General features: G+C 41.4%; 1 protein-coding gene across 12 annotated transcripts in view; it reads right to left on the reverse strand.

Moving 5' to 3' along the window:
* The window catches only part of mycbp2 (MYC binding protein 2), an 84,023-nt gene that overhangs the window by 19,387 nt on the left and 41,312 nt on the right, over window positions 1-23,324 (reverse strand). For 5 of the 12 annotated variants that reach the window (XM_026145401.2, XM_026145396.2, XM_026145393.2 and 2 more), the window contains exons 16-55: window positions 23,135-23,280; window positions 19,879-19,989; window positions 19,391-19,495; window positions 17,763-17,882; window positions 17,572-17,653; window positions 17,206-17,323; window positions 16,684-17,042; window positions 16,371-16,543; window positions 15,775-15,900; window positions 15,422-15,549; window positions 15,116-15,207; window positions 14,857-14,991; window positions 14,643-14,726; window positions 14,434-14,530; window positions 14,153-14,345; window positions 13,605-13,879; window positions 13,202-13,423; window positions 12,844-13,035; window positions 11,585-11,791; window positions 11,334-11,471; window positions 10,672-10,850; window positions 10,446-10,588; window positions 10,256-10,356; window positions 9,939-10,157; window positions 9,613-9,835; window positions 8,410-8,528; window positions 8,202-8,289; window positions 8,074-8,123; window positions 7,779-7,951; window positions 7,482-7,626; window positions 7,158-7,364; window positions 6,110-6,165; window positions 5,921-6,036; window positions 5,682-5,779; window positions 4,535-4,651; window positions 3,778-3,918; window positions 2,513-2,590; window positions 1,425-1,649; window positions 336-468; window positions 113-238 (exon numbers count right to left, since the gene is read on the reverse strand). In XM_026145401.2, coding sequence (XP_026001186.1) covers window positions 113-238; window positions 336-468; window positions 1,425-1,649; window positions 2,513-2,590; window positions 3,778-3,918; window positions 4,535-4,651; window positions 5,682-5,779; window positions 5,921-6,036; window positions 6,110-6,165; window positions 7,158-7,364; window positions 7,482-7,626; window positions 7,779-7,951; window positions 8,074-8,123; window positions 8,202-8,289; window positions 8,410-8,528; window positions 9,613-9,835; window positions 9,939-10,157; window positions 10,256-10,356; window positions 10,446-10,588; window positions 10,672-10,850; window positions 11,334-11,471; window positions 11,585-11,791; window positions 12,844-13,035; window positions 13,202-13,423; window positions 13,605-13,879; window positions 14,153-14,345; window positions 14,434-14,530; window positions 14,643-14,726; window positions 14,857-14,991; window positions 15,116-15,207; window positions 15,422-15,549; window positions 15,775-15,900; window positions 16,371-16,543; window positions 16,684-17,042; window positions 17,206-17,323; window positions 17,572-17,653; window positions 17,763-17,882; window positions 19,391-19,495; window positions 19,879-19,989; window positions 23,135-23,280 — 5,840 coding nt within the window. The remainder of the gene's footprint in view (window positions 1-112; window positions 239-335; window positions 469-1,424; window positions 1,650-2,512; window positions 2,591-3,777; window positions 3,919-4,534; window positions 4,652-5,681; window positions 5,780-5,920; window positions 6,037-6,109; window positions 6,166-7,157; window positions 7,365-7,481; window positions 7,627-7,778; window positions 7,952-8,073; window positions 8,124-8,201; window positions 8,290-8,409; window positions 8,529-9,612; window positions 9,836-9,938; window positions 10,158-10,255; window positions 10,357-10,445; window positions 10,589-10,671; window positions 10,851-11,333; window positions 11,472-11,584; window positions 11,792-12,843; window positions 13,036-13,201; window positions 13,424-13,604; window positions 13,880-14,152; window positions 14,346-14,433; window positions 14,531-14,642; window positions 14,727-14,856; window positions 14,992-15,115; window positions 15,208-15,421; window positions 15,550-15,774; window positions 15,901-16,370; window positions 16,544-16,683; window positions 17,043-17,205; window positions 17,324-17,571; window positions 17,654-17,762; window positions 17,883-19,390; window positions 19,496-19,878; window positions 19,990-23,134; window positions 23,281-23,324) is intronic. The other 7 variants (XM_026145403.2, XM_026145398.2, XM_026145408.2 and 4 more) reach the window with 5 other exon arrangements.

Genomic DNA, 23,324 nt, shown 5'->3' on the forward strand with positions numbered 1-23,324 from the left:
AATAAAGTACAAGATAAACAAGAAAAGGAAGCAAAGAGAATTTATATCTTGGAAAGGTGATCTGCACATGATGCATTTTTGTAAAGTTAACTCTACTCCAAGCTGACCTTACCTTTGTTGTTGGAGATGCCATAGTCAAAGCCCTGTGCTCCATTTGAAGTTGAGGCTCTATTGAAGGCCTGCACAGAGAAAGGGCTGGGTGGCGGGGTCTGGTTCCCATGCTCAAGCAATGCTTGCTCTGAAAAAGTCAATTTAATAACATTGTTTCATCATAATCTGGCATTAGGAGGGCTTAAATCTGGGTTAGAAACCGTTTAATCAGCCACGCCACCTACCATCATCGTGGCGAAGGTATTGGTTTCCACCACGGTCTCTGGCCAGTGACCAGGCCTCTCCTTCATCACTCTCACAGAACTCCACTACACTGTTCTTATCCAGCTGTACCCAGGTTCCCTCTGAGTTGACCACCTGATACATAAGCAACACTATTTATCCATGCTCATACATACACACACGCACAAACAGCACATGTGAATCCACTTTCAAAATCAGCTACAGTCAATTTTCTTATTCACCCACCCTACATCCACCGTATCCACCACATACAAAAGGTTCTACGCAAGATCACTGACATGCAAGTATTCATCCCATCTGATTGACACATACAGAATATAGAGCAGCAGATCACAATAAATTAATTTGGTGTATTAGCAGACACAGCTAGACAAAACTGATGAGCTGAAATTAAAAAAATAAATAAATAAATAAAAACAAAACTTACTCTAAGGGCTAGTTTATTGAAAGGTAAATGCATGAAGCTGTGTTTTCTCAACTCCCTGAAATATTATCATTTTGGAAATTCAAAAAACAAATCAGAAAACACACAAACAGATGAAAGTATTAGTATGTGCAGGCAGCATCTCCCAGATCCACACACACTAGTAGAGGCGCAGGAAACTACTGAACAGCATGACACACCACCACCGCAGCCAATGACAGGTCATAACCAAAAGAGGAGAGGCTCCACATCGCCAGGCAAGAAATAACTTAGGTTCTTATATTGACAAAAATCATTACAAGAGCAGGAAAGGTACAGTCAAGGCACAGAAAGGCTCCAGCATTTTGTGATTAGGCTTCCACTGAGAGACCTCAAGCCAGCTGAATGTGACACCCTGAAACTGCAGTGGATTCATAGACAAACTGGAATTAGTCAATCAAGCAGAAAATTGTTGCTGCCACAGCAATGGGTAGAAAGATAGAGAACACACACACACCCAGAAGCAGCTCATGTATTCCCCTTTGAAAGAGAGATTACATTTGAAGGCCAAAATCTACTAAAAATCAGTATAGCTTGATCCAAGCAGTCTGAATAATTGAGCTCCAGCCACAGAAAACACATTTGATTATTTGGGGTGAGTGCGTACCTCGCCTATGGCCTTGACCTTGTTGCCAAGAACTAACATTCCAATGGGGATACCCCTAAGGTTTGGGCAGCTTCTGATGTTGTGACCAGAGGGGCCGGTCTTCACTACCTTATAAAGCCCCGGACCGCCGCCCTGCCCTGCTCTGTTCTGCACCCGAATGGGGGCCTCGTGGGAAGGGCAGCTGCTCACCTCCTTTATGTTCTCCTCCAACTGGCCCCTGACCTCCTGCAAGAGTTAAGAGCATGGATTAGAGTCAGCGCACATCAATAAAATAGGCTGCAAAAATGTTCAAGACCAGCACAGGGCTCAGACTACAAAGCCCAGAAATGTGAAGGTGAAAAGCACTTAGCAGCCTCACAGGGAAATGCTGTAAAAACCATGCAGTTCAGCCCTCTTTACGTGTATTAAGTGCCATCTTTAAGGTCTCAAATAGCATATTTGCTTTTTTTTTTTTTTTTTTTTTTAAACCAACGGTTCAGTGACAAAACCGATGCAACTCACTTATCCGTTCACTAACTATGAAGCTGCACACAGCAGCCAGCCAGCTGAGCTTGGCACAAAACTGGAAAGGAAGTAAGTGTATCCGTCGTCACAGTAAAATCATACAGCAATTTGCCCCTGATATTAAAAATACACTGTTCAACCACAAAGAATTGACAAACACTCACTTTAGCATTTTAGTAATCCAGTTAAAAACAACCAACAACTTAAATAAAATGCTCTCATTTTCAGTTAAAGGGGGGCATGCTATGGCACACACAGAAACAGGACTAGATATGGCAAGCCTTTCAAACAAGACCTCATGCAACAGTCTGAACATTATTATCTTCATCTCCATGCAACATACAAGCTTTAATACAAACAATTACTATTAATCCTAAATGTGATCACTGCGGAGTCTTCAGTAGCCACCGATATGATGTATTATCACGGTACAGACAACCATGCAAATACAGTTTGACCTCTTATACCTCAAATTCACACTGTGGGACAACTACAAAGTCACAAGGTGTTCGAGGATACAAGAAAAGAAACAGGCGATAGGCTATGGGGCAGTCAAACTATGTTCCCTCCTTCACACAACTCACCTGTGGTGGGAATATAGTTAAGGGGGTCCATGACAAAAAGCCGATATCCCTGACTCCTTGGCTAGCATTAAAGACATTCTGAGCAACAAATTGTAAAACAGTCAAGAAACAGTAGACGACTCAAGAAAGGAGAGAAAAACGGGAAAGGGGAGGTTCTAGTGTATTTTTTTGGAAGAAGAAAAAAAAGCTCTTGGCTCTTGTGGATTTTCCAGGATAAGTCAAGTTAGGAAGACAGATTCAGACAGGCCAGTTAGTTGTGGAGCACTGAAATAAGCCAATGAGTGCAGAATTAAAAGCAGTAACAAAACAAAACATACAAAGAAAAAAAAAATGTTGCAGGGGCACTGAAAATTCACTCCCAACACCTTATTGCAATTATGTCCAAATCCATGACCAAATGACTTAAAAAAAAATGTAAAAATAAAGACATATAGAGAAGAAACTTCCAAAAAAATTCCCCATTTGGATGATGTAGTGTGTCATGCTGTTCAGACAGAGACCAGACATGGAAGCCTCCTAGCACTGCATCCCAATGCAGAGGTACAATTATCCACTCAAACCTTTCACAGGCCAGTGACTGCTTCATGACAGAAAACCACCATCTTTGGATACATTCCCATTTAAAACGGCATCAATTTCTTGAATTATACCCAGTTGAATGACCCATTTGAGTCAGTGGCACTTTTAGGGTGGTTTTTGCGGCATGGAGCAAAATGTGTGGGGGGGAACTCCTTGCCATCACATGCTGCAGTGAGCAACTCTTTATGAACTGTGAGTGAGAAGCGATGAGTAAATGAAGACTCAACAGTGCAGAATAAGCAAAGGCAAACAGCACACAAGTGCTCTTTCACTACATTTTTCCTTGTCTGACCGGCCCTGCATTGGGGTTTACTTTAATGCACTAAACATATACCGCCTCACCACGTGAGCCAAGAGTCCACAGCTAAACACATGATGGTCATGTAACAGTAAACCTTTTGCCTTCAAACGTGAGTTAATGCATGCACACTCCAGCTGCTGTTCCTTTGCACAGTGTGTTAGTCAAAGTTTCATACCGAGATATTCCATGCACAAGAAACACCCCAGCAGGTACACTCTGATAAGATACTCTGATGATTTACCATGCTTCAAGGACAAACCCAGGTAAGTCCTTGAAAAGCCGTTATCATTAAACAACACTGATGAGCTCTTCCCCAAAATAAACAGTGCAGGAGCCTCTAATCGTAAACGGAGACAGGCTACTCAGCAGGCCGCCTTCTACTTACGTCGGCTGGGACCAGTAGGCTCCTGCCCAGGTGCTGGTTAAAAGAGAGGCACCAGGCTTCAGTGTACCCATTCATGTTGGGAACATACTTCTTTACAGTTTCATCATTGAGCCTGAGCCACACACCATCATCATTGTGGATCTAAGGGAAAACAAGCAACAGAGTAGAGCAAAGGCATGCCATCCTGTTACTAGGGAAGTAGGAGGGGAGTGCCCTCATACATACGCACGGCATCTCTGAGGCTGCCCAAAGTAATTAGATAACGCCACGCTCATGGTGAAGCAGGATGCAGGTGAAACATTACATGAATGTTTCCGGTACTAACGACAAAAGATGAGAGCAGATATTGTGCAGGGCTGACAAATACAGTCAATACATGCCACATTACATTGCAGTTATAAAGTGCGTAGTAATTTAAGAATTCATCGTCTCATTTGGATTCATGAGGATGGTGTTCAAGCTGTTTATGGAGCCTCAGAGTGCCTTGCAAGAGCAATAAGCAACATAAAGAGCAACAAATTTATGAAGTAGTAATCATTATTGAAAGAGGTAATTACAAAGAAACTACAGAAATCATGTAAAAAGAGTAAAAAGACTCAAAATTACTTTAATCTAGAAAAAAACCCTCTAGATTTTACAATAATTATGAGTCGGCTCTTATTGATTCAAACAAGAAGAAACACAGAAACAGGACAAAAGTGGACCCTGGTGTTCCACATAGAATACTAGGTCTTCTGCCTGGTCTAAAGTCAATTACCTCGTCAATGAAAGTGATGGTGCCATTGACATGCACTATGCCTATCTGTTCACTCTGCAGGGAGGGGTGACTACGCACACGCAGGCCTGCGCTGTCCTTGGATACAAATTTGCGGACCTGAGAGAAGCAGAGGGGAGATGGAGACCGTGAGCGGCAGGGGTAAAGAACAGAAAGGAGAAAAATAAAGTCAATAAGAGCAGTAGGAAAAGAAAAAGGAGAAAGCAGTTGACAGTGATAGATCGCATGCTTTAATCCAGACAAAGCCCGCTTCCAAGTACAAGCATACACACAGCAAAAGATGACCAATCTTAAGGAGCTTCATTTCATTAGCACCTGTTATGAAGTTTGTTGTGTGTTATCTACACTGATGCATGAAGAAAAAAATCAAAACAAAACTTTTAAAACATGTCCAAAAGGAGTATACACAAGTGATTGAAAAAGGCACACATTGTTGCTTGTTTCCCCCATTATGGATTTCAAAACTCAAAAGGCCACAAAATGATGATGACCCCAACGTGCATAACATCAGGTAGATGCAATTTCTGCATCTGAAGCAATTTCCAGTTCCTACACCATACAAGTACTCGTCAACGTACACAGTCTGTATACATGCACGATAGAACCTAACAACCAGACTCACAGTGCTCAGACTTAATGTTTGTCTTCATCTAGTTAGAGGCATCACAAAAGAAAGGACATCACACCGAAATCTACCGTGGCATTATAAAAGAGTTGGATTTATTTGCTCGTTTACTTTGTGACCAAAATATCTTTGACTGGACTGAGGTTCATTGCTTCCTATGAACCAGCAAATCGTTAGTCAGCAGAGCAAACCAAAGAGGAGGCGCAAACAGCCAAAAGCTACACAGAGGTGATATACAATTCTCAGTATGAACTGAAATGCTAACAAAACAAAAAAAACAAAAAAAAAAACTTTTCAAAAGGTCAAAAAGGATCTCTGTGTTTCTGATGAAACTGATGTCAACATACTGCATAAAGCAGCTGGTTCAATCCGTTAGAATTTGGTGCTGGCAGGAAATCCTGTTGCCATCTCTGTTGAGTTGCATTTGCTGGATGACTGCATGGTAATGTTCAGCATGTTTGTTCATGTTCATGTCCTAGTTGGTCAACTGAAAGAAAAACTCACCTTGCTAGGCTGAGGCTCAGCTTTTGGCTTGACCATCTGAGTCCCAGGTGGTATCATGCCTTTGGGAGGGTCTTTGACTTCTACCTCCAAACCAGCATCTAAATCATTTAAAAAGGATTTACAACTCGACTTTGTAAATTCACAAGAAATTTATTGCCTCCACATAAATTTCATGCTTCTATGGGGAAAGACTTAAGAGAACGCACCAGCTTTTTGAACGCGCGTTTAGACTGAATTACCTATTTCAATGCCATCGATGGTGACGTGGATCGTATAGAGGCCGACTGCTCCTGGAGTCCAATTGGCACTGTAGGTGCCATCAGTGTTGGCACGGATGAGCATATTCTCGCTGGGTCTGTGTGGGCAATGAACAATAAGTAGACTGCGTCTCCTAGGAAAGTCTGTTCTTTTTTTCTGCACCGTCTTACCTCTTTGGGGTGGGGGAAGCAAAGCGCAGCTCTTCAAAGGAGTAGTTTTCATATGCCTAAAACAGACACAGATGTAACGTAAGAGCAACAGCAAATACACTAGTTTCCCCCCCACTTTTTTTTTTTTTAAGTCAAGTCACATTCCCCATCTATGATACAAACTCATGATGGGTTCAACAATTTGCCTTTTACCCCTCTTTACACTTAGTGTAACTGCTGTTTGGTTAATTGAAAGACCGGCACCAATCAGATATTCATTAATGGATTACGCTACAACAACTGAAAGAAAAAGTAGCACACTGTAATTTTAATTCAGCTTCTGTAGTTGTCCGTGAGCTTGACTTTAGCTTTCTTCAAAGTGACATAGTTGGGCTACTGATACAGGCTTTCCATTTAAGTACATCATAAGCTGGAGAGCATGAACACCAGCCTTGTGACTAGCCTCTGATTGATGGCAAAGGAGCACTTTTTTCCATTACTACCATGCAACAAAAATGCACAACCGGCTTTTTGAATGTTTTATATAACAAACTAAAAGGCTGTCACTCCCAAGGTAAGCCATTCATTTTTGACTTTTTTTTATCCTCTTCAGATACACAGAAGCCGTCCTTCAGTAAAAGTCTGTCAATGCTACTCTAATCTGAACCACTTGGTGGAAGAATTTCTAAGCCCTGTAACACCCTTCTCTCATTATCATACACAGTAAATGGATTAGAATAACATGGAGCTTTTACAGTCTTCAAGCTACAGGCCATACGCATCCATTTATACACATTTATGTGGAACATTTTTTTTTCAGCTTACATCTGTACTCACTGGCAGGTGTATTCAGATTTTTTTTTTAAATTTCCCAGTATATTGTTATTATCTTCTTTAGCCATTTCTAACGAAGCTCTGTTTTTAAAATAATTATTATTTAATGTTACCAAATGTTAAATGTTGTATTTCAGAATCTAACCACCCAGCTCCAACCTGAGGTACAGAATCTGCAACAGGCTAATATACACAGGTGAGGTAGCGAGTGGCGCCCCAGTTACACGATGCTGACCTTCATCATGGTAATAGCAATGTACCGAGCCTCTTTCACAATCATGGGCTCATAGGTGGCTTCCAACTTGGGCACTGGCAAACCTCCAAAGGTTAGGTCGGGTCCAGAGGAAGAAGGGGAACAGCTTCCAGGTAGTCGCTGCAACTTCTTCACATTTTCTGGTTGCACTGACTTTTTCTGTGAAACAGGTACGGCCTTCACCTCCACCTACAAACAAAACAAACACGGTGACCGACAAATTCAGTAAACTACTTTTGTAGGTTTGGCACTTGAGACACAATTACATAATTGTTTCTTTTTTTCTTTTAAGAGAGTTTTCCTGACCTTCATGTTAGGAACATGCACCACATCCCCATACTGGTCTTTGGTCTGAACCACCACAGTGGTTGGCCACCCACAGCGTATATCATCTTTGTTCAGAATCAGGGATGTCTTCTGAGGATCTGCGTAAGAGTCTGGCTGTAGCCATCTGCATTGGTCAAACAAAGAGGGAACGAATATGTAGTAACAGCCCAAGTATTATTTATCTCAAAGAATTGAAATTCAATATGAATAATTTTCTTCTGAGGTAATTTTCATTCAATTTGAATTTTGCTTTCTCATCCAAGGATGGAAGCATACCTAGCCAGACGTCCCCCACTTGAATTCTGCACACAGGTGATGAAGTCCTCAAGGAAGGAGTGCTCATTGGTTTGGATGTGCAAGGGTAGATTCCCCTCAAGGGCCTCCAGGATGGTGGGAGAGTGAGACAAGGCCAGACCCTTCCCAAGGATCCCTGAGTGGGCCTTACACACCTGAGTGGCAACAAAGTTTCGAAAGTTAAGTGCTTAGTAGAGATAGCTTCTTCTTTTTTCTTTTTCTTTTTTTTTAACTTAAATAAATTATCAGGGAAGGTTTAACTTAAAAGACAATATACCTGAAGAGAGGCTTCCTCAAGAATCTCAAGATCTTCCTCCAACTCATTGCCTACAAAAAATTAAATCATGATTATACGAGTTATGCAAAAGGCTGCCTCAAATGCACCGATTTTACTTTTTTCTGTACCTATAGGAAGGGCCAAGTCTTTCTTCATTAGAGCCGCAGCACACACACTACCCAGGTAGGCCAACTCCTTCTCCAGTTGGATAATACCCTGAAATTTACAAAACATCTGTCAGAAAGGTATTTATTACTTTTTTACAGAGGACATACAAAGTGCTGTAAAACTACAGGCTCAGGGTGGGTGGCACAATTCACTGAAGAGCATCTGTACCTCATCAGGACCGGGGTTGAATTCATATCCCACAGCCACACACTTAAAGCCGTAGAAGCAGGCTTTCTCATCTTTCACATAATCTGAGGCTGTTTCAAGTGAAAAGAGCACTTCATTTCCTGGAACCAGATAGAGCAGAAATACACAGTAATGCATCTAACACGAGACAGTTAGGCAGAGCTCTGTAAAAACAATAATTTGTAAACTAATGGCTGCCTGCTGCGGCAGGTGGCTCAGTGAAGCATCATTAAGTAGAATAAAGTACACAAAGGATGCCAACAATTATCATCAACGAGCTGCAGCTGGCTTCATGAACATATGTTGGATTAAGAATGTTGTCACTACTCAATCAGAGCTCATACTTAAGTATACAACAGATTTCATTAAAATGTTGCTAGCTCTCTCACAGTAAACAAAGAATACTGGTCCTCCTACAGAATATGCATTGTCTCTGCCTCTGTGGACGCCGTGGTATACAAGTTTTTTTTAGGTGTCTTCCAGCCTGGAGTTCCCTTCTGTCGAAAGTAACGCACGATCCAGGGCAACATTTCACTCCACTGCCTTGAGGAAGTTCATTAACCACTAAAGACTTATGGCAGAAATATAATAATCCTGCAAAGAATAATACCACTGTAGCGCAGAGGCTGATACACCACATGAGCTTTGAACAAAGGTCACTGGCGATGAAATATTATGCCAGTCATAAAGGACAGATGCATAACTTTTGTTACTAATTCAATAATGTTCATAACTGATTGCTTTAGTTTTGTTAAATGAAAAAAAATATTGGTCATATACAATCTGACCAGTTTAAATTTTTTTACATCATTCATCAGCCAAACTTGCTTTAAATACGTTAAAATGAAATAAGATTAGAAAACAAAAGCTGTCAAAGGTTGTGTCTACCAAAAGGTACTAATAATTGTAATATAAATAATAACACTATTTATATGTTATATAAACATATGTGCCTATTGTACATTTCTGTATTACACCCTAAGGTTAACCAAAATGCGGTGGTCATTAGTTTAGTTCAGAGTTTCCCATTGACTCCACTAGTGTATATTGGCTTTTCTAAGCCTCTTGGTTTAGAAACATTGGAGTTTATTGGGATTCAATAACACTGTTGTAGCTTATTGTCCAATAAATGTTAACTTGCTATCCTGCTGTTTTGTTGGGGTTGGTCAGCTTGTTTGTTTTCACCTGGCAGCACGAGGACAGTGGTTGGCCAGCCTGTTGAGCCTGAGAACTTTTTGAGCTCAGTCCAGGTGTTGATGGTGTCGTGGATCAAGGGTTTGGCACTTAGGTTAGACAAGTGGAGTGTTCGGCTTGGGATTAGCAGACGCAGGACATCCTCTGGTTGTGCAGTGCCACACTGTGGATCAAACTCAATCGTGGTCCAGCGGACGCAGTCCGGGAATGATACCTGAAGCATGGTGAAACACAAGGGAAATCAGTTGCAACTTAAAATTCTAGAATTTTCTCTTAACACATTTTAAAACCAGTAAGCATGGCAAGAGATGCCTTACCCTGTACTGAGTGACCCCAGCTTGTTTGTAAGGGTGGTCACTCTCAATTACTGCATAATGGTTAGAGGTGGTACAAGCGGAGAGGCCCTGTTCAGGCTGGTTGCCAGTAGTGCTGTCTGTGGATTGGTTTGGGTTAAAGGTGGGTGGGGCGTATTTTTGGTTCAGGGCAGAGACAGCGGGTAGCAGCTCTTGAACCAAACCAAACACCTCAACAGCAGCCTGGATGTGAAAGAACAAGCAGTTAGCCGCAGTGCTACACCAGAGAGAAATGTGGTATTTTAAGAAGACAGGTAAACCATCTGAGTGTGAACTAATACCTTTGGTACAGATGCAGCCACGGGGCCTATGTAGGCCAGGATGAGGGGCAGGAGCATAGAGAACAGGCTAGAAGAGCTTAAAAGCTCAGGAATATCATCCACTGGAGACAAGAAAGGACAAAATGAAGAAAGGCCGAAATACAAGCAACCAATGTTTTTGTAATAGCTGTGTAAAATTTGCTATGCTTACCATCAACAGCAAATGCCCTGTGAAGGAGATCCTTTGCAGCTCTAACCACAGCACTGACCACAGACAGAGCTCTGCTACAGTTTTTGTCTTCCTCATTGGCTTTGCTCAGCAGCTGAGACTGGAGGTCCCCATCATACTCACTCCTTCAACAATGAGACACTTAAGTCAGAAAAAAAAACAACAACTTTTGATACAAGCAATTACAAGATGCTAGCTTTATGCATACCTGTAATAGAGAATCTGTGGGATCTGTCCTCTGGTCTGGTTGGTCCCATTGCTACTCAAGCTGCAGGTGCTGAAGGTGAAGGACACACCATCGGAGCACTGCACTGTGGTCATCCCTCCGTCCCCATTAGCCGTCCGGCTACCGTAGTTCCGTAATCGCACTGCATACTTCACCCCCTCCTGCAACACGGTAAATTTATTAAATAAATATTTGCCTTTTAACTATAGACTGTATATAAAAATCTGTACTGTCATTTTAAATTCTTGAGTTTGGCATTTTGCATGTTGACACCTCTTTATCTCTCTTTTTTTGAGCATATAGTGCCAATTCATCAGCTAGCTTGGCAAGCTAAAGGCCTTCTTTAGAGTATATGGGCGTATCACGCTAATGTTTCAAATACAATTAGCTGCACCACAAGCCATATTATCTGTCAGATATCTGCCTTAAAAACACTCATGAAGGCACTAACGACAGAAGCACAGCTGAGAGGTCTAGTTTAATGACTTAGCCTCGGAGACATTACATTATCTTAAAGCTAACCATAAGTTAAACAGATCAATATATATTAAAAAAAATTCACCCCCTACAGAGCAGTCACAAAGAGGAAATTTGTTATTAGGGCCAAACACATTTATGTACCAGGTCGTATACTGCTTATGTACCTTAAGTGGCACAGCCTTATCCAAGCGAATTTCAGCAATATCACTAGGGGAATCGTCAGTGCTGTATGTGCCCTTCACCAGCTCCAGAGATGTCCACCTGTGAGAATGCGCAGAGTCCCCTGGGTGCTCTGTCTGCGCCTGAAGGTCAAGGGAACAAAGAGATTCACAAGAATAAATAATTCAACTGACTGGAAACTAGTTCAGCAGCACCACAAAACAAATAAAAAAGCAAAAAACCTTCAGTCACTTACATCATCAGCCAGCACCTCTAGCTCATACTCATGGATGCCCCCTCCTCCATATACGCAGACACCCACAAGCACAACGCCTGGCTTATCCACTGTCAGACAGATGGCATCCGGCGAGCCATTGCCTGTGTTCCAACTGCGGCCCTGGCTTGTTTTAGTGAAGCGGTTCGGAGATGCTTTCACTGAGTGGAGCGAGTTCAGCCCATCAACCTAATAAAGGATGAAATACTAAGAAATATAGCCAAACACACGTGACGACGAAGATAAATAGAAAGACACTAAATGTTGTTTTTTTTAAATATATAAAAAAAAAAAAAAAAAAATCACAATCCATAATTTTAGGTAGCAATACTCGTAATAAAGTGTAAAATGACCAAAACCCTCCAAATGTCCAGAGTTCAAGCAAACACTGTAAATGATGGATGGAAAAGGTAAATAATTCAAAGGTTGCTAAAACATACAAAAGGCATTCACAGAAAAGAATAAATGAAAGTGAAATAAAACCATTTCATGCTTGGTATGCATTAGTAACTACTATTTATATCAGCCTGTGACTGCTGAGAACCAGACACAGCTGCAGAGGGACCTATCCAGGTACTCTGGAGAGAAAGTAGTTTCCGTGACAACAGACTTGGGGGGAGAGGGTTAAAAAAAAAAAAAAAAGTAGTTGTTGAGGGCAGTTGTCAAGTAACGTTACTATGGCAACAGGAGCTAAAGAGTCATGACTGCAGTACATGAGTATAAAAAGAGTGTGATGATAATTAAATGTAGAGTGTGAACGATGGAGGCCAACAGATGTCTGCCACTCATACCTAATGACTCGGCATGCTGTATAGACAATACAGAAAAGCTCTGAGCTCTCCGTTTTTTTTTTTAAAGCTGCAGTAAGGACATAGTGTGTCACTGAGAGAAATTACTTCAACAACAATAGAGCCTTGAGAATATGAAGAATATGGCACAAGACAGGACAAAAGAAAAAGAATGAGAAAATGCACGAGTGACAGATTTCTTTTCAAACGTTGGCTGAACTGTAGTGACTGGGATGCAAATCAAATCCCTTTGAAAACTACAAATCAATGTGATCAAAAAGGTTGCTTTGTCAAAGCCCAGAACAATAAGCATGTACAGATGAAATTTCTGGTAATGCGAGTGGGGCTTTGCAAGCGCACACAAGGACCATAGCTTAAAGCCAAAACAGTAGCCCCACATACAGGCGTACTGTGGGAGCATAGGTCAATGGCTACTAGAGCACATTAAGTTACCTCAGAGCCCAGGGCAGAGGCGGTGAGCTCAGAAACGATGGAGGCCAGCAGGCCACAGGTGTTGGAGACCAAATGTGGTGAGAACAGTTCAACCTCCCTCCTCAAACTCTTCCTCACAGGCAGCACCACAATCACCAGCATCTTCTCTAGTACTTCCCGGAAACTGGTCATGCCCATTAGGTTCTCCTCCGTCTAAAAGGTGGAAGCAATATTACTAACTTAATATGATTGTTTTGATTTCTTTTATAGGCCATCTAGGTATTTGGATGAGAATGTGATAGTGATCAAATTGAGTTATCTCAACAAGTCCACTGACTGTATCGATAAACAACTAAACATTAACGCAGTGCCAACTCACATGGCTGAGCTTCTCCATATGGGCCACCAGCAGGGGGAAGCGGTGAGCAAGGGCCGAGTCATTCTCTGTGCTTACTTGTTTGACCAGTGAACGCAGCAGCACCTCCCCATCATAAGCAATGGGCAGGATGGAGGTCAGCTTGACCGATGTGTTACACAGAGCTGACATTACGGCTGCCAGGAGACGGCTGCTGGATGTACGGAAATTAGCCTCAGCGATATCCTGAAATACAGCAAAAATAATGGTGAGGGTCAGTTTTTCCCCCCTCTTTAAGCCTTCATCTGAAATTATCTGAACATTGTTAGGTAGAAAAAGGGTTTGAATAATGAAAGTACAGTAAAATGTCATCTAAAACTAAAAGATTTTTTTTAATGTGTCAACAAGCTGTATGAAATCATCATACTTGGTCCAGGCAGTTGAGCAGATCACACAGGCAGGCCCACTGCAGAGCCGGGGTTGGATAGAAGGAGTGGAAGCAGGCGGTGAAAGTGTTGTGGCACTCCTGCAGCACAGCTTCCAGCAAAGTAAGAGGCTGAGACAAGTAGCCTTGTGGGTCATTGTCCAGCTTGGTCAGGCAGTTGTCCATGCCTTCTGACAGGATCTTCTTCAGCAGACTGCGTGTCTTTCCTACGCACTCTGCCAGCTTGCTTGACTCCTCCACCACAGCCTTGGTGCTGGCTAGAAATCAAACACGGGAAAAGAAGAGATGTAATCAGAAGACACAGTTTAACTAAAATGCACTTTTTAAGAAACAAAAACATCACAATCACTGATTGTCTTCTAACTTTTTAATTGTTTTATAAATATAAATCTATGTACATACTATATATCATTTGTTTAATGTATAGTAACAGTTTGAATAAGACTCTTTTGTTGTTGCAAAGAAAGACTTTGACGTCGTCCATCTATCAGTCATCATGCTGTCAGTGATAAAGTGCTTTGTGTTCCTACCTGCAATGGGAAAAATCTCACAGATGTAGACCCTGAGCAGGCGAAGGCAGCATGTGCCAACAAAGCGCAGTCTCTCAAGGTCGAGCAGGGTGGCGGTGTACTGGAAACCCTTCAGCCCTCGCAGTTCCTCCACACCCAAAACCAAGGTGGTCCAGCTCCAGTGAAGGATACTCAGCAAAGACTCAAAACACTCCTACAACGAGATGACACAGCGTTGTTCAATTTTTTTTTTTAAGTGACCTGTTACATAACTTGCAGAGAGACACTTGGACAGTACTCACCACTGAGACTGTACGAGCAAATGAGCGTTTAAGGATATGGACTGGTTCACTGGTTTGCTGTTTGCCTTTAGATGCATTGCCATCATTTGAAGGAAGCCTAACGTTAAAATATGAAAAGAGAATAAAGCTTATTTATTGGACAGGCACCAAAAAATAAAACAAACCCCCCAAAAAACATGCACCACTTTTAACAAAATGAGAGTACTTGCCTGTAAAGCAGCTGAGGTATCTGACCTGCGTTGACATCTGTGCCATTGTTTGACTTCTTTGAGCTTTTGAACTGAAAGACAACACTAAATGGGAGGAAAAACACAAATCATGACACATGAAAAATCAACATGTGCAATGTAAAAGAATGTAACATATAGAAAAATAAACCATCAGCTCTACTGATTTATCACGGTGACTGTAAATCAGTTTTACCCATCATCAGTGGTGATGGTAGCCTGCCCATGGGAGCCGCAGTCACTGCTGGGACCAGACACTCGGGCCCACGCCACATACCACCAGCCAAGCTGCAGCAGCACCGGCTCATCAAACATCATTGCATATTTCTCCCTAAAAATAAGATCACCATCAGTTAAAGCCATTTAAAATGATTCTGCAACATTTTCTTTACTGAAATGGCCACAAAACTAAGTGCTAAAACCACTTTCAAAAAATACAAATACATTAACTATACCTGGCAGCACAGTCATAAGCCAGTACATCAGTCTCAGCCAGCAGATCACCGTCTGTCTCATGGTCACCACCATCGGGGCCAAGCTCAAACAGCTGCACAACAACAGAAACTGATTAATATATTATATAAATTTAAAAAAAAAAAGAAAAATACTGCCCGTACTAACCCATAGACCCCTTTAAGATACACCTATGGTAGTAATTTCAAAATCCTACATAACCTTGTTTTGACTTATGGTTTTCAAAAACTTGCACATCCATGCAATTAAAGCATTTTTTTGTAAAAATATTTCAAGGGACTGCACACCTTGATTTTGGCAGTGTACTCCCCTCGTCCCCCGAACAGGCCCAGCCCACCCAGCAGGATGTCTGCGTCGGCACAGAAACGGATGGCCTCCACAGAGTGGGCCGAGTAACCCCAACCACCACCGTGACCTGCAACATCGCATAAGGGAACAGTCAGGTTATGAAGGTCACAAAGATGATCACTTACTTTCCATGGCATTTTTTCTCACTGAATGTTACAGATTAAGCAGCTGCCTAGTTTGATATACTGATGAGATCAACATCAATATATCAAACTAGGCAGCTGCTTAATCCCTTCAATCAGTCAGTGCAAGTCCTGTCTCTTTCAGTCATTACTTATGAACAAGAACTAACTCTCAAAGCGGTTCACAACACTGTAGTCCTCCTTAGAGTAGACCTTCATCACGGCCTGGGTTTCTTCCTCAGCGCTGGCTACACCCATTTTCAGTTCCTGCATGGCAGCCAGTGTATCCAAGCAACCTAAGTGGAAGAAACAGCATAGTTCATCTTACTAACAAATGACAATCAACAGAAGTGGTCATAGCATTCTTGCAATCACATCATTTGTTTGACTGAGGTCAAATCAGTTTTCTCTTGAACTGATTAAAAGGTGATACTACAGTCTCCCATGAAAAACTTACAATAAGAGTTCACTCATAAAAAGAAGGAAAAACAAAAAGCCAGAAAAACAACTTAACATCCTACAGTTATATACAGAATAACATTTCTATAAAAGCATAAAATTAAGTCCAACTTGTTAACAACCAGTCTATCACATTGGATAATATTGAATGAACAGCAGCTAAAACTTGAAACACCCGGGAGCTACATAGACTAAGCTAAAGCCCCATCAGAGAAGTTAAGTCAATGATTTAATAAAAGGTAATTACAAAAAGATCATAAGGCCCATAAGCAATTTGACACTGTAAATGCCTAGTGTAAAGGATTACCAAGGATGTGTAGGGCTCCATGAGAGCGAGTGGTGGTTGCTTGTGATCCTGACGGTAATGCAAGCTCTGGACTAAGGATGCTACAGCGAGCCTGCAGATCTGTTGCAGAGGGCATCCTGGCATCAGCTATCACTGCATTGTAACACCACATCTCTCTGGTGGCTGGCAAGAACCTAGAAGCAGGAGGAAATAATGACAGGGATTAAACATGCAAGGAATTAGAAATATTTCTGGACTAATGAAAGTGCAGCAAAGAGTTGAGATGAAATCCAGCTTATCCCTTGGTTAACATAAGCATAGACCTCACACTGACCTCCATATAACATCATACACTGGGTCCAGACAGAGGCCAAATCCTTGCAGGTCCTCCTGCTCAGAGTCATTGAAGGTTCTGCAGCTTCCATCCATTTTGTTGATAAGCAAGCATTTAAATGGTGGTGGCTCAGACACAGAGGAGGGCACGAGGCCAATGATGTGTTTGCTGGCAAAGATCTCTGAAGTAGCTAGGACATGGGAGTTGATAAGAGCCTCATCGATTCGCAAGAATGTCTGGTCCCCACTGGCTCCGATCCATGTAGCTTTTCGTCCATATTTGGCACCGATATTGGGCATGGGAGACGGCTTGGCATTCCAGTAGGGCATGTCCAGGATCGGCCGACCAAGCTGCCCTTTCTGGAAAAGCAAGGAGAGTGTTAAGTTTCAGAAACAAAGTGCAAAAGAAATCTGCAGCACTTGCAAAAGCAATCGTGACCGATTAAAACAAAGGTTACATTTGTTACATTTAAAAGATTACTTTTGCATTACGGTAGAATTGCAATAGATTCTGTTTACTCACCGAGAAGCTGCCAAATGTGAAGACCTGCCCATCCACGAGGAGAATAGCTGTGTGGTTACTGCCTGCTGTCACCTGCACACTCGGACCAGGAAGAGCCTGCACCAGAGTTGGAGAGCCCCTAAGCAGGGAAAAAATTAAATGAATTTGTGTGTCCACAAAACTGCAGTTAATGTATGATTGTAATGTAGTTTTCCCTCTTAATACCCATGACATTTGTCTGTTCTGCTATAATTATTTAATGTTTAAATAATACTAGAATATACAGGGATAATTACAGAAACTATTCTACGGCTAACAAATAATTACTTTTACTTGAACATACATCTATCACATTAAAGAAAAAACAAGGTCATCTGACAAGAATACCTGGAGTTGACATCCCCATGTCCGAGCTGCCCGTGCTGACCATACCCAAATGTGTAGACATCTCCATTCTCCATAAGCACCACTGTAAACCAACATGACGATTACTGTACTCTTACTAGTTGCTTTAAACAACTTCTATAATTATCAAGGTAAATCTAACCGAGTGATTGTTATGAGGGAAAAGCACCCACCTGAGTGGTGAAAACCACAGCTGACCTGAACTGCTCGCAGTTCACAGTCAAATCTCACAGCCCCCGGGGGGTAGGTTGTAATTTTGCTAGCATCCTTCTCCCCACGCTCACTGCTACCATCTATAAGGCAAACACTGAAGTCAGCACATTTGAGCACAGAACAGAGAGTGAAGTTTAGTAGCAGCTTTAGACCGCTGAGGTGGAAGCCTCTGCACAATCCTCGAAAAAACAGAGCTGGAGGGAAAAGAGGTCTTAAAAAAAAAACGAAAGGAGAAAGGGGGGAGAAAAGGGAAAAAAGAAAAAAAAAAAAAACGATAGCAAGGAGTGACACACCGTCATAACAAAGGCTTTTGATAACCAGTTCTGTTATAGCTTACCAACAGTTTTGAAAAAGAATTGAGGGGTTTTTTTGTCTCTTATGAGTTAACAGGAAGTCTGGTTTACCCTGAGCCCTGCAGGAGGTCACAGCTGTGGTGTGTGAGAGGAGGAGGTTGGGATAGAGGAGTGCCATGCATTACAGTGAGTACAGTGACTGAGAATATATTCAGGATTCTTGTTTTTTTTGGCCCAAAATAAATATTGACTGGCTCATGGTGCCAAAATTAGAGGGGTTAAGAAATTAGTTCATTGTCACTACACTTAATATTAGAGAATAAAAAGAGTGCTCCTAAAATGACATCTTAAGCACATGAAAGCAGTTTTGGAGGTCAAAACCAGGCACTGCCATAATGCCTGTGAAAACCATGAAGAAAAATGCTTATTAGATGCAACCTAAATGACCTACACTTACAAATGCACATCAAACATCAAAGCAAAACAGACTAATAAACCACTCAGTGATTAGTGCCAGTGGGACAAGTTATGCTTCTTATGTCTTTAGATGGCACATATCATTAGTTTTTTGCTTTACATCTGCACACAAAGTGATATATTTGACATTTTTGTAGCCAAATGACATTTTTCTTAATTAAAAAAAAAAAAAAAAAAAAAAGGGGGTTCAACAGGTATTTAACAGTCACATTATATTATGTTCTCTGTCCTCCAGGATTATGCTGGTTAGACGAGGGGGGGGGGGGGAAGAAGCAAGGATCCATCTTCATATCCAGCAGTTGTTTTTCCAAAGGAAAGTGATGTTTTATTCCAAAAAAAAAAAAAAAAAAAAAAAAAGTTTAAAAACCCACAAAAAACCCCTACAAATATATGGCCATATTCGACTTATTTGATTAATGTCTTAACAATTTCAACACTTGAGTGTCCAAACAATGAGTGTCCAAACAAAGCTTAATGTTAAGATGACACATCTAAGCCATTTCCACGAAATGTTTCACATTTAAAATGTGTCAGACTTGTCAACTGTCAAAGCTTACTCTCCCCAGTGTCTCTGCTTGTAATGCAGTAGCTTTATCTATTTGCTATGGGGGTGACGGTAAATCCAGTTAGGCAATGACATAGCTTTCTACCTTCGTCTTACTAACTGCATCGTACTCCGTGGATGAAAACTTTGAGACCTGGTGAAGATACAAGAGTCCTGCCTTCAAAGAGTGAGAGGAGGTGGGCGGGACAGCCAGATTGGGAGATAAGTCAAAGGGGTGTCTCTGCACCCGTTGAGTTAGTGAAGACCGTAGTACCTTTGTGCTTGTCCCGTTTATGCCTTAGTGCCTGAAGGGGTCTTATTCTGGCTAGGGCCTGCTCACGCTGGTTCATAAAAATGGGACCGGGGAAAACAAGGGGGCCTGGGGGAGAAAGAAACTTTCACATGCATGCACAATGCTCACAAATGGGAAACAACACATGATAATACTACACCACAACCATACACATATGCTAGAAAATGTAAAAATTAAATAAATAAATAAAAGTAGAGACACAAGCAAGGGGGAAGTCACCAAGGCACGACACCCAAGCTCACAACAGCACCTGTAAGTACCGGTAACCTGAGACTTGATTATTTATTTATTTATTTTTTTAAAAAGGATGGACATACAATTAAGCCTATTTGTTACATCCATCTCCATAGTCTCTCCTATTTGAAATGTCTATCACAGAAATGTGTCCTTTCTACATCCCAAAACAAACACTTCTTCATTAAAGTTAGTCCCCTAGCTCTGAATCATACCTCTTCCCTCCTCCAACCTATGCCGGCGATTGATCCTCTGTCGTTTCTCCTCCTGGCGGATCTGAATGTGCTCCTCAATGTTGACTCCTGGAGGGGGAGGGACAGGCACAGCTGAAAACAAAAAGGCCGCAGATACAGCCAGCCCAGACAGGATGCAGGAGGAGGAGGGAAGGCAAAGCAGGGCGGAACAAAACAAGACACACATCAATGAATGATGGAGAGACATGATGGAGAAGCAACGACTCTGCACGACACAAGGATTATAACCAAGGATGAGTGACAAGTGCGCAATGTATTCAAGCAAATGCAACAAACATTATGACATGTAGCATAAGCACCATGCCTTCATAAGCTTAGCATACAGTGCTTACATTAAGCCCTGGACAATCTTTCTCAGGTATGTACAGCTAAACATATAGCTGCTACAGTCACATCATCTATATGCATTAAGATTTTAACATGCATATGATTTGTCAGTCTTTGCAGCTTTAAGTGAAATGTAAACAATGCAGGTGGTGTTTAAGCCAAGATGAATATACTGCATGAAGGACAGAGCATAAAGGATAAAAGAAGAGCATATTTTCATGAAGGCGCAACAACCAGCGCAAGTAGCTCTCCAGTTGTTTTACATTTCCCTGACCTTTAAGATGGGGAGTTGTTTAATGATGGACGATGTATCTGATTTCATACTTTGCACAGATTTGGAGATATTGTGATTAAAGCAGGATTCCCATTTACCTGCACTTTAATCTATGACCGATTTCTACTCTTTGATCACCTTCTTATTAAAATGGTTGAGACTTGGTACTATGGATATAGAATGAACAGAACAGAAGTGACTACACATGAATCGCTTTAATCTCAAGTTATTTAAATGTATATCAAATTATAAATAGCACTATTTCTAAGTTGGCAAACAGAGTGCTTCCTCTCTTAAAAACCAAAAGGAACGGCTTTATTATTAATACTGATCCTAAAGTAGAAACAAAAAGGACAACAAAACTGAGTACACTTATTAGGGCTGTTCGATATAACGATATATATCGGATGAGGATATAAAAACGTCTATCGTTTCATTTTACGCTATCGTTTGTTTCGTGGTGTTGCAAATAAACTGTTTACGGCAATATTTTTTCACTGTTTTGATGGTCAGTGTAGTGGCTATATTAATTTCTTAAAGTTCTCTCTTTCTCTTATATTTAATATAACCACAATACTGACGGACAAGCGACTGTTTGTATGTGTTGTTGTTAGCAACAATGATGGTAAAACCATCGCGTGGCTCTGCCGTCCGCTTGTTTATTTTCCACATAAACCTTTCACAATAAAGCTCAAGATCCTGTTGAGACTTTTCAAAATAAACTGAATCACGTGAAAGAGTATGCAGCGTTTACGGATGAGAAGCAAAAAAAAAAAGAGCCGTCAGGTGCTAAAAAATAAACCTTAGACTCAAATGTTAGAACGGGCTTTTCCACGCATCACGCCGTGTAATAAATAATCACAAAGAAAACGGCGGCCATTATAACTTATGACTAAAAATGTATAGTTTCATGCATCTGTTAAAACACTGGACTCCAGGCACATGACGCCCAGCTGGAAACACTTCACGCAAGTCAAGCTGCCCGAGATTTACAGAATTTACAGAAAATGTTACAATTTTATGATTCATTTCGTCATCGGACGATAGATGTCTTATATCGGGATATGAGATTTTGGTCATATCGCACAGCCCTACTTATGATGTCCACTAAACCCAACTGTATAATCATCAAAATACATAGACCTGTGAACATTGGATCTTTCTCAGTTTGGGATTTATGGGCTTTATCTGTGTTTGCATTATTCCTCAAAAAGTAACCAGAAGCATTAAAAAACAAATAAATAAATAAAGCTACTGCACAATACAGGAAGAATGCAGCTAAACCAAAGCCATAGTATCACTAATGAGAAGAAGCAGTGGTCATCCACTGAGAGCAGACACTATGGATTGTAACTCTGGTCATCAAGAGAGAAAACGAACAATGCGAGGACACTGCATAACACCAGGCTCTATGGATGGTGTCAGAGAAAAAATAAAAACAACAAGCTCCTTGCTATTTGGCAAAAAAAAAAAAAAACTACAAGATTAAACTTTGCTAAAGAACGAGAAAAGAAATGCGATGTCTATTGAGAGCACACATTCTTCAGTCAGATGACATCAAGATAAATCTGCTCAGCTCAAATAAGACCACAACTACAACAGTCAATGCAATGACCAGCAGCGAAGCAGTGAGGTGGGAGTGCGATAATAAGGGGCAGCATGAGAGCTAAAGGTCTTGGGGAGAGAACATTTATAGATGGCAACCATAAATGCCTGTGGATATACTAAAATACTGGCTGACAAGATAGCACCCGGTCACCAGAACCCTTCCAGCATAACAACAATTCGAAGCACACTGCCAAAACCACACAAGAGGAGAAACTATCTCGCCTCACTCGAATCCAACAGAACACCTTTGGGGAGTCTTAAAGAGAAAAATGGAGCAACATAACCACTCTAGAAAAGAGCAGCTAAAACTATTTGTCTCTGAAGAGCAGATTTTTCTTTCCAGAAATTTTGTGCAAAGAGCTGTGAAAAGCCATCATTCTAAAAAGTTGAACCTTTTGTTTCATAAAAAAGGAAGAACAACCTTACTGTAAAGCATTTACTGCAAAGTGAATCGTTTGATACTCTAGCAACACTGCACAGGCGTGTACTCACTTCTGTTATGTTGACAGAATTGCAGCCTCTAATTTAGAACTGCCAGACCAGAGGGTAGTGCTGTTATGCACCGCCATCCTCTGTATTTACCACGATTGGATGCCACAGAATAACCACATATACCTCTACTCTCAGCAGTCCATGTAACTTCGTGTTCTCCTGTTTATGCGGGAAATGTTATATCCTGCAGCTTAACAATGCTGCGTGCCACTGTTGCTCTCCCAAATGCAGGTGTAAACCATGCAGAGGACTCAAGGACTTCTTGGAAATGCCGTTTCTCTATTTCTCACTGTGATTGGCAGAGCAATTTCAGAACGACGAGATATGTGGCACACAGAGAGTCCTTTTTTTTTTAATCCTTACTTGAATATTTCATTGCCCACTCCCTTTGCACTTTTACACTCACATGAACCAAAATAGCATGGGCAGTTCTTTGGCTAGCTCCTTGCATTTGTCACTGCGCCAACACGATTAAAATCTGGGCTTTAATATGCTGGAAGATATCATTTAGCATACCTAACAACAGGTCCAATGGAATCATCTCCTTCACAGCGTCAAAGATGCCTCTCTGCCTGGCCTCCTGACCATCGAGCTCCCTGGCACAGGCTTTGCAACAGCCACACGCTGAGCAGCCAGACTCTCCAGATCCACAGCCACAGATACTGGTTCAAAGTAAACAAACAAAACAGATATTCATATCACTTTT

Source organism: Astatotilapia calliptera, chromosome 16, assembly GCF_964374335.1.
Source record: "Astatotilapia calliptera chromosome 16, fAstCal68.1, whole genome shotgun sequence".
In the NCBI taxonomy this organism is placed as follows: Eukaryota; Metazoa; Chordata; class Actinopteri; order Cichliformes; family Cichlidae; genus Astatotilapia; species Astatotilapia calliptera.